General features: G+C 32.5%; 1 protein-coding gene across 1 annotated transcript; it reads left to right on the top strand.

Annotated features, from left to right (window-relative positions):
• The first annotated feature begins 589 nt into the window (after positions 1-589).
• LOC140435254 (transmembrane protein 104 homolog) lies at positions 590-7,200 on the top strand. The gene is made up of 3 exons (XM_072524064.1): positions 590-909; positions 1,746-1,955; positions 5,986-7,200. Exons 1-3 carry the CDS (start codon positions 880-882, stop codon positions 7,180-7,182), a joined length of 1,437 nt encoding a protein of 478 aa, XP_072380165.1. The 5' UTR covers positions 590-879; the 3' UTR covers positions 7,183-7,200.
• The last annotated feature ends 4,248 nt before the right edge of the window (positions 7,201-11,448 follow it).

Below are 11,448 nucleotides of genomic sequence, written 5' to 3'. Positions count from 1 at the left end.
TTTATTTAATTGTCATGTCAATGTCACTCTTCATTTTATTAAGTAGATGGAATAAGAAGGATTCAGAATTTGTATTTAAATAATATAATTAATTAATACAATAAAATAGTGTCTTGTAAAGGCTTTAAATGATCATATATGATAAATGTGGCTAAGATGATCCCAAAATTTTACAGTATGATTTTGTTTTACAGGTTAACTGGAGCCATGCCTACATAAATACTGAGGACATTGTAAATTCTTCAAATATTTTTCAGATTAAATATACACATTCTTTTGTATTAAAAAATGGTGCCTATGTTTATGTATACATAGTACCAAAGAATATAGATAAGCGTCTATATTCTTTGATAGTACGCTTTTTATTAAAACATAAAAGCCGTCGTTTCTGAGCTAAAAGCTTGCACTGGCTTGCACCAAACAATATAGTAGACGCATATGCGTCTATATAAAATATATTCTTTTGCTTGCACTTTATATTTCAAGGTTTTCATTTATCAAAAACTATTTAGTCGTTAATTATCTTAGATCATTAAAGCTTAGTTTTAATGGTCTAAGTTAATTATACAAATCATGTCTTTATTATTTTTTTTATATTGTGAACTTTATTATTATGAACGGCCATGTACAAATGAAATTGGCGATTTCTTGCTCTAGCTCTAGCTTGTTTTATCGAATAACATATCGAAATTCGTAGATACATCGATTAGATAAATAGAAATGCGGGGTTGGGATTATTAGCCACTCCCCTCCTTAAATTACCCAACCTATTGTTTATGATGTCAGCTGTGGAGCTGTGTCCTTTATTCAGACAATAATATGTATTTAAATTTATTAATTCAAAATGATAATACGAATATATAATTTACAATAATAAATATGCCACAAACTGACCGATATCCGTCTTGGGTAAGTTACTGTTTTAATACATACTAATATTAAGTTAATTGTAAGAATTGTTATTGTAATTAACAATAAATGAATTCTTTTGTTTTGTGCAATATGGTTACAAAAGTTCAACAAAAGAAAAACAAAGTTATTACAACAGTACATTAATATATTTGTTTAAATTTTAAGAGGTAAATGTACATGTCTACTATTTACGTATTTTTTATACTGCTGTAAGAATCAGTTATTTAAAAATATTATTTTTAAACATTGATTTGTTAAACATTTAAAAAGATAAAGTAAACATAAAAATGTGTTAACAAATATAAATATACAAATTATAACAATTTTAAAAACATATGTTTATTTATAAAATGGAAGATGAACGTGTGTTAAAAAATCAGTAACAAATAAAATTATTTTTTGATAAAGTTTATCATATTGTAATTAACAAAAAACAGCGGCGGCTCGTGTGATTTGAGTTTGGGTTTGCGTTTGTTACTTAATAATACTTAATTACTATTTAACTGGGAATAAGCCACAATTAAAGGTTAAAATACGTTTATTGACGTTTCAATTTCCACTTCGGAAATCGTTCTCAAAATATTTTGAAATATTTCCACTTTGTTACAAAATATTTTGCCTACCACATAGGGTATTATTATAGGGGGTTAAAAAATTCATATTCTTCTATTAGATGAATATAAAGCAGTTTTCATATCCAGAATATCTACAGCACTTTTTTTAATTGTGGCTTATTCCCAGTTAAATAGTAATTAATTTAAAATGCCACAAGAAAATAGCTTCAGAACAATATTAATAATACTTGATATTAATATGTTAATTATTTTTTCTAGGTGGGTTTAGTTTATATTTTTAACCTTATTGTTGGAACGGGTGCGCTGACATTACCAGCTGCCTTTGCAGGGGCAGGATGGCTCTTCAGCACGTTCATGATTGTTTTTTTGGCATTTGTCAGTTTTGTGACTGTTACTTTTGTCATCGAAAGTATGGCATGTGCCAATGCAACAATTCAGTGGAGGACACTGCAGTCCAATGAATCCTTTGTAAGTATGCTTATTCATTCATTTTTTTTATTGATTAGTAGTAGGGGAGAAGAGGGAGATCCCACTGTTACATTTTTTTTTCAGATAACTTTTTTTAAAAATGATTTCCAAACTTTGTAGAATCTAGTAATAGGAAGAAACTAATTATGTCTCCCGTACTTCGGGAGACTTGATCCTTGATGCTCAGAACCGGAATAGTAGGGGAGAAGAGGGATATCCCACTGTTACATTTTTTTTTTCAGATAACTTTTTTTAAAAATGATCTAGAACCTTGATAATTTAGTGGAACATTACAAATTTTTCACAGGTTTGGGTATTATATACCCGAAAAGTATACAGCTAATAAATAACTAATTTTTGTAGAATCTATAGTAATAGAGAGAAACTATTTATGTCTCCCGTACTTCAGGAGAGTTGATCCTTGTGTATGGGTGACTTGATTATGCCTTCCCAGATTTACGATATTAAAATAAAACCAAAATTGGATGCTGAAAACTAAATTTACTCAGTCATGACATAACAAATAATATTGTTAAAAATATAAACACTTTCTGGCAGAAAATTATACTTAAAAAGTTATAAATGTGAAAAAAAATTATTGTTGAATATTGAACATCCTCAGTGATTTAGGAAAGACAAAACATCCTATGCGCTTACTGTAGCTCCTAAAAGTCGGGCTTGGTAACTTTTTGAAAATTTGGTCACTTGCGACTTCACCCTTGTCTTCTTTTTCTGACCACTTAAAGGTGTTTTCATCCCTTTTTTGTGCAAATTTGATTTTAAATCCTCGTTCTTTTTTCCTGTTTTCTGTCCTAACTTTCGAAGAAAAAGCATTCAATTACCCAATCTTGCACACTCAATTCAAACTCATCACTTTCTGATTCTGATTCACATTCAGTATCTGTATCTACTTGCATATTCAGACTCTGACGATGGTAGTATAATGTCACTGTCCTCCGAACTTGAGGATTCCCTTAAATCCATAAGTTTTTGTTTAATTATTGTTTTAGTGCTCTTACTTTGGCCTTTTGCTCTTTTTCTAATTTTTTCTCTTGTTTAGCCCCAACTTCAGCTTCAAGTACAAGTTTTTCTGGTGTAGCTGTGGTAATTTTTGTAGTTGCTCGCTTTCCACCCTTTGTTGAAGTCCTGGGCCTGGCTTTAGGATGAGGTCTGATCATTTCTGGGCTAGTAAAAGTAGCAGAAGTTGTGTCTACTAATGTTTGTTATAGCTTTTTTTTGTGAAGTATATCCATTTAAGGATGTTATCTAATTATTTGAGGTGTGGTGAAAGTGCCAGTCGAAGTAGAAGTCTGATTTTTGTCCTCTATTAGTGTTCATCATAGTTGTTGATTATGTGAAATCGATCCAGTTGCGGAATGTGGTCCAATTATTTCAGGGGAGATGAAAGTGCCAGTAGAAGTGGAGGGTAGGTTATTGTAATCTATGGCTGCTTGTGCAACATCAAACTGAGATAAAGTGAAATTTTTTTCTGGATCTTCGCGATCAGTAACATACGCCGACATAAAATCTTCATCAGTGAAAATATTGGAATTAAAAGGCCATATACCCGTAACTCTGAATCCACTCTCAATTACGTGGAGTAAAAGCTACGTAAAGCTACGCTATGTAACGTGTGTGGTGGTATGGTAAGAAGAATTATTCCGGGTTCTTTGTCATACGTCATGGCTTCCAGACTAACGTGGCTTAGTGGCAAAATGATTGTCCATTATGATTAAAGATTTATTGTCGGCAGTTGAAGTTACATGTTTTAGAAAATGTTCCAAAAATTTGATAAAATTAGAAACGGTTATCCATTTGCTTTCGTAAACTACGCCGGTGGTCCCTGGTGGGCTATAATCAATGATGCGATCTTGCCAAAGTTTTCGAGGGAAAACCATAAACAGCAGTATATGGTTTCCAATTGCGTTGATTGCACAAGAAACAGTTACTGTTTTGGGTCAGACGGTACCCGATATTACTTTTAACTGCGTGGAATGGCATAGAACTGACAAATACTCCACTTATAAGGTATCTTTCCCTTTCCATAAAATTGACGAAGTCTACAGTCCAAATATTTAGCCCAAAGGAGCTGCCGTTAGCAGATTTAACTTAAAAAAAATTTCAGCACATAAAGAAGACGGAGGAAGAAACCTAGAAGTTTCTACAAACTTTTATCAAAATAAACTAATTCAACATGGTACTGTAAGCATGTTTCATGTTAAAGTCGATAAAGATATGATCAATGCTTTTCTTGCGGATCAAAAATTATATGACGTCATATGCTTTTCGGAGCACTGGCAAAGTGAAGAAAATTTAAAATTAATTAGTATCTCCGGCTTTTCATTAGCTTATTTCTTTTGTAAGGTAAAAAAGAAACAAGGCGAAGTTGCAATTTATGTAAAAGAAAATCTTATGTATTCTTCTCTTAATCTAAATGAATATAATGTAGAGCAAAGTTCTAAGTTTTGTGCAATTTATGTACCTTCAATAAAAACCAATATTTTAACTGTATACAGATCGGGTAAGGGTCACTTTGACTTGTTTTTGGTGAATTTAGATAATGTCATAACGTCATTGCTTAGTAAAGCAGACAAACTGATCATACTTGGTGATTTTAATATAAATTTTAAAATTAAATCTGACACTTTTTTGATATTCAAAATCTATTAACATCCTATTGGTCTAAAAGTAACTATAAACAATTATACTAGAATCACATCCCAGTGCAGTAGTTGCATCGACAACATTATTACAAATTTTTCTGAAAATATCTACAGAGTGGGCGTATTTGAACCTATTTGAACCTTGTTTTTTTGATAATCGAGCTCAATTTTTATTTATTGACTCTGAGCATAAAGTTGTTGACACTAATCAAACATTTCAACGGTTTATTACTTCTTCTGGTTTTAAACGTGTGCTAGGTAGTACAAATATGGACTTTTTGTATGATATTAATAATGATCCTGATTTTTTAACAGTCTTTCTTACCGAAACTTATAACAATTTAATATTAAAGCATTTTCCACTAAAAAAAGTACGGCAAACTGCTGAAAAAACACCCGTGCAATAGTTTAATAATGAATTAAGGTCTTACAGATCTAATCTTTCTCTTATTAAACACATTTCAGATGCTACTTAGGATCCCGATTTGTTCAAAGTATATAAACAACAAAAATTTGAATATAATCGGCAATTACAAATAATAAAGTCTCTTAGTAATTCTAATTGTAGGTACGTTCACGAAATTAATTGCAAAATTTTAAAAGAAACTTATGAAATAGTTTTAACACCTTTCACTCATCTTATTAAATTAATTCTATTAACTGGAATATTTCCAGAAGTACTAAAATACTCTACGTAGTAAGTACTACCAATCTACAAAAAAGGTGTTTCCTCAAAAACTGACAATTACAGACCCATAATCATTGTTTCTACTTTTGGCAAAGTGATTGAAAAGGTTATCAAACAATTTTATTCCTATTTTAAGTCAAATAATTACTTTAGCGACTCACAATATGGATTCAGAAGTGCTCGTTCTACGACGAACGCAGTATTTAATGTTGTGAGCGAGATGATTGAGGGGCCTGAACGCGGCAATCTCATAGCAATTTCTCTTTGCGACTTATCCAAGGCTTTTGATTGCGTTTCACACGACATTTTGCTCCACAAATTAAATTACTGTGCAATCAGAGGTATCCCTCTTAAGCTTATAACTTCTTTCTATGTGGCAGACACCAAGCGGTAGTGTCTTAAAGGTCGTCTCTCCGATTTTCTATCCGTAAAACATTGAGTCCCACAAGGTTTGTTCATAGGACCTCTTTTGTTTATTATTTATGTCAACGATTTGCCTAAATTCATATCTCCGTACAACACCATATAATTCGCAAATGATAAAATACTATTATAAACCTCTGGTCCTGTCTTAACTCTTACAATACTTGCATCAAAGTTTTGGCGATATTGTTGATTGTTGCTTTGTATTGTAACGAATTTAAAGATAATGTGATAAATATATGTGTGTTTGTTTCAGGAGAGGGACTGTACACAAGAAGAGTCAGAAGCTGAAGAGCCAGAGCACAGTAACAGTAACGAAGAGACTGCCATTTTAAATAAAGTACCTCGAAGATTGTCGTTATACAAAATTGATACCAAAGTAGAATTAGGAGAAATAGCCGCTCTTTACTTGAACAAATTCCACCACACCTTATTTTTCTCTTCCTTATGTGTATATCTTTACGGAGACCTAGCTATATATACTGCCGCGTCAGGCAAGACTTTAGTCAATTTGATCTGTAACAACGGGAATGAAACGGAAGATTACGATACGCAGTGTTTAAGTAATTCATATTTGACTAAAATAGATATGTACAGAATGTTCGTTACCACTTTTGCCCTGTTGGTAGGCCCTTTTGCCTATTTCAACGTCCAGAAAACAAAATATTTACAACTGTTTACCATTTGTATAAGATGGTTGGCGTTTTTTATTATGGTTACCTTAGCGAGTATAAGATTGTTTAAACTGGGGCCTCAGGGGCATCCTGCTCTAGTGAACTTGAAAGAAGTACCTGCTTTGGCTGGCAGTACGGTGTACAGCTTCATGTGTCACCACTCGTTGCCCAGCTTATTGGTTCCTATTCACAATAAAGACAAAATATTTAAGAAGGTTAGCTACGATTTCGTAGCAATATGTTCATTTTACTTATTGTTAGCTCTAACGGGCGCTTTTGCTTTTGCTACCCTAAACGATCTCTATTCTTTAAACTTTATTTACAGTAATGACTCAGATCTTTTTAGAAAAATTATAGGATTCTTCTTGGTTATTTTTCCTCTCTTTCCAATGTCCACAAGTTTTCCTATCATAGCTATAACTCTGCAGGGAAATTTAAAGAACTTAATACTAAATAGAAATAGGCCACGAGCTACTGTCGTACTAGACCGCCTAATATTTCCTACAATAGCGATTGCTCCGCCAGTTATAGTTGCTCTCTGTACGCACAATATAAAATATTTAGTCGAGATTACCGGGACGTATGCGGGGGTAATAGTACAATACGTTATTCCTACGATCCTTGTGGTTTACGCAAGAAGACAATGTGTCAAAGATTTCGGGTTTCGCTCTAATAAGTTCTCCAGTCCCTTTAAACACCGCTTTTGGTATTTATTTGTGATTTCCTGGTCAATTATATGTTTAATATTTGTAACTGTCGATTTTTTGATAAATAAATGATATATATTTTAATATAAATAGTTTTATTTCTACCATGTATTCACAAAAGATTCGCCTCGGTGATTCATCGGGTTGTCAGACTCACTTCTAAAGTGATAGCTTTACATCTACGCAATGCAAGTCCGTCTTGCTTGTCATATTTCTTGCCTAGCCTGATCTGTTTACATCAGAGCAGTATCTCTGCATCAGAGCTATTTTTGTGCAATTTTGAGATTCTACTTTCACTATTGCCAACAAAAGAAATATATCAAAACAATAATTTTAGATATTTCACTTGGAAATTTCAGTCCAGCATTAAATACCCACAACGCAAAAGTGTAGGGATATTTTTATAAATAGAGGTATTTTGTTTATCTGTAATCAACTTAAAAAAAAGTAATACAAAAATTGTAGTTTAAATTGTTGTTTATTATGTCAAAAACCATAAATTGCAAAAACAGAAAATTGGAGCAAAAAAAAATATTGCAAATCACCCATGTTTCACATACCACCATAAAATGTCAAAAATACGAAATAAAAACTTAAAATAAAGTATGGTCACCACGTTGGTTTATCACAGCTCTACATCTACTATTCATGCTCCGAACCACATTGTTAATGTCTGCTTGAGGTATTTGTACCCATTGTTCTCTCAGAAGCTCTTTTAATTGAAACTCATTGTAGATATTGCTCATATGTGGAGTAATTCTTCGTTGGAGCATGTCCCATACATGCTCAATGGGATTCAAGTCCGGTGATTGTGCTGGCCACGGCAATACATCAATATCCTCGTTATCCAACCAGTTTGTTACAATATGCGCAACATGTGGTCGAGCTTTATCATGCATAAAGTAAAAATTTTCTCCAACATCAGCAGCAAACGGTTCAAGAATAGTGTCCAAATATTGCTGACTTGTGAGAAAGCTACGTGGGAAAATTAGGCCAGTTCTTCCGTCAATCATGATCCCGCCCCATACCATTAATGCACCACCTCTGTATGCATACATTTCTTGAAGATGTCGTAATCGTTCTTCATTTCCGGGTCGTCTCCAAAGTCTTGTCCGACGAGAATTTGGATGAAATCCATATCTAGACTCGTCACTAAACAAAACTTTGGCCCAGTCATTGTCAGTCCAATTCTGAAACTCTTGACACCAGGTTAATCTTGCAGCGCGATTGCCTCTAGATAGAGGTGGACATCTCAGTGGTCGCCGACTACGAAGATTGGCTTCATAGAGACGATTCCCCACAGTACTGCTCCTAATTGTTACATTATGTACAAGCTGTAATTCATTAACCAGCTCGGGTGCTGTGATTGTTGGCTGCCTTCTGGTATTTAAAATTAAATATCTGTCTTGAGCAACGGTTGTAGAGCGACCATGTCCTGGATATTGCTCGGCTGAACTCCCAGTGTCTCTAAACCGACGCCACAAATGACTTACTAAGCTTTGGGAGACACCCAGCTGATCAGCAACTTGAGTTTGTCGCATACCAGCTTGAAGGAGGCCCACGGCTCTATTCATCTCGTCCAACGTTAAATGTGGTCGTTGCATGGTAAAAAGACAATATCTTTAACTCACCTATTAAGCAAGAATGGTATAAAGTGACTAAAATTAAAAATAAACAAAACATAAAAATTTCGATTTATTTGTCCCTTACATTCTAAAACACGTATTGCTATCAGTTTTACAATTTTTTTTGATAAGAAGTGAGTGTATCAACAATTATAGTACAAGCAAATTTATATGGTCATGAAATTTCTGTCATGGACAAATGGAAATGGAATTATCCTGTTCGTGGACACTAATTTAGTCAGTGCAACAGAAATTTTGGGATTATAAGACAGGCATGCTGTCTTCGTGCGAAAAGAGTTCAAGATGTCGAGGAATCCAAAGTCTACCTAGAAAAAATCGTACAGCGCAGACAAACTCGTTCTCCTTTTTGCCTCAAACATGACTCCTCTATAATATATATATATATATATATATATATATATATATATATATATATATATATATATATATATATATATAGAAAAGAAATTTAATCTTTGCAGATTAGTTAAATAGTAAACTCTTAAATATTGGGGAAATCTGCAAGAAATACTCTAATGTGTATCAATTGTTTCGCCGAACGTTTTCGCCAAAGAGAATTAATTTGGCTTCTTCAGGGCTGAAAGAGAATAAATTATAATTAGCTACCATATATTATCTATTAAAACATTATTGATCTTACCGTAACTTAGAATTGTAGAGTTAGTATATTAAAAAACTTTGCTAGTAACATAGTGGTGTTTTTTGTTACTATGTGCAAAAAAAAGTTTTTTATAAGAATTGAAATGTATGGTAGCTTCGAACTTGACACGTAAAGGCTTACCCAAGGTTAATCGAAAAACCCAATGCAACTACATTTAAAAGGAGGTAATTCTTTGAAATGTCGGCAATAACTAAATTTTTGATTTTAAATAGTTAAAAGTGAGGTTCTGTTTAAGCCAGAACGCAAGCGCTGACAACTTCATTATAATTGGTATGAATCTTTATGTCGTTAAGGTTCATTGGTAAAAACGAATGAATTTAAATCCCAGTAAGGGAAATATTATTTTGATTTTCTTTATTTAATTATATTATATTGTTCATGTATTATTGAATCTTATTGAGACGTATCTAAGAAAAGCAAGGGAATGTTATATATTTTTTGTTAATGAAAATTAATTATAAAGGTATGTTAGTTGTTAATGGATATATCAGTCAAGTTAGTAATCTGTGATATAGTATTGTTCTTGGTATCTGATTTAAGTAACAGGTGGTATATATCGCTTAGATTCTTGATGTCACTCTTAACATTAATGGAGAAATCGTTAAGAAAAATATAAGACATTTCAATGAGCTTTGGCAATAATAATAACAACATTAAACTTAATGTAGCTTGTAGATCAGCCCTAACAATTAATAATCTTTATTCTAAGATAAAAGATAAGACTCCCATAGATAGGCTTAGTAATATTGTCTACAACATTCCATGTCTCTCTTGCAACAATTCCTACATCGGTCAAACATCTCAATTATTAAAATCACGTATTACACTACACAAAAGTGATTCTCGACTTCACCCTGACCGTTGTGCATTAGCCAAACATGTCCATTCCACTGGTCATCTCATGGACTATACCAACACCACAATTCTCCACCGTGAGAACAATAAATCTAAAAGAGAGTTCATTGAAATGTCTTATATTTTTCTTAACGATTTCTCCATTAATGTTAAGAGTGACATCAAGAATCTAAGCGATATATACCACCTGTTACTTAAATCAGATACCAAGAACAATACTATATCACAGATTACTAACTTGACTGATATATCCATTAACAACTAACATACCTTTATAATTAATTTTCATTAACAAAAAATATATAACATTCCCTTGCTTTTCTTAGATACGTCTCAATAAGATTCAATAATACATGAACAATATAATATAATTAAATAAAGAAAATCAAAATAATATTTCCCTTACTGGGATTTAAATTCATTCGTTTTTACCAATGAACCTTAACGACATAAAGATTCATACCAATTATAATGAAGTTGTCAGCGCTTGCGTTCTGGCTTAAACAGAACCTCACTTTTAACTATTTAAAATCAAAAATTTAGTTATTGCCGACATTTCAAAGAATTACCTCCTTTTAAATGTAGTTGCATTGGGTTTTTCGATTAACCTTGGGTAAGCCTTTACGTGTCAAGTTCGAAGCTACCATACATTTCAATTCTTATAAAAAACTTTTTTTGCACATAGTAACAAAAAACACCACTATGTTACTAGCAAAGTTTTTTAATATACTAACTCTACAATTCTAAGTTACGGTAAGATCAATAATGTTTTAATAGATAATATATGGTAGCTAATTATAATTTATTCTCTTTCAGCCCTGAAGAAGCCAAATTAATTCTCTTTGGCGAAAACGTTCGGCGAAACAATTGATACACATTAGAGTATTTCTTGCAGATTTCCCCAATATTTAAGAGTTTACTATATATATATATATATATATATATATATATATATATATATATATGACTGGGACGTAGCACTTCTTCCTTATTTTTTGAAGAAGCCTGTGAATAAAGGTTGTGGGTTTAAAAAATAAACAGTATCGCGTGCGGAAGTATAAACCTTGTGGGACACTGGCTGCTTCTAAAAGCTACTTTGAAATGTATATCCCATATCCCTTTTAAATATGCGAAAACGTTGCCACTTGACTTTATTCTTACACCTTTGCCTCGGGT

This window comes from Diabrotica undecimpunctata, chromosome 2 (genome assembly GCF_040954645.1).
Source record: "Diabrotica undecimpunctata isolate CICGRU chromosome 2, icDiaUnde3, whole genome shotgun sequence".
NCBI lineage: Eukaryota > Metazoa > Arthropoda > Insecta > Coleoptera > Chrysomelidae > Diabrotica > Diabrotica undecimpunctata.
The sequence above is the reverse complement of the archived record's forward strand: the minus strand, read 5'-3'. Positions and strand labels throughout refer to the sequence as shown.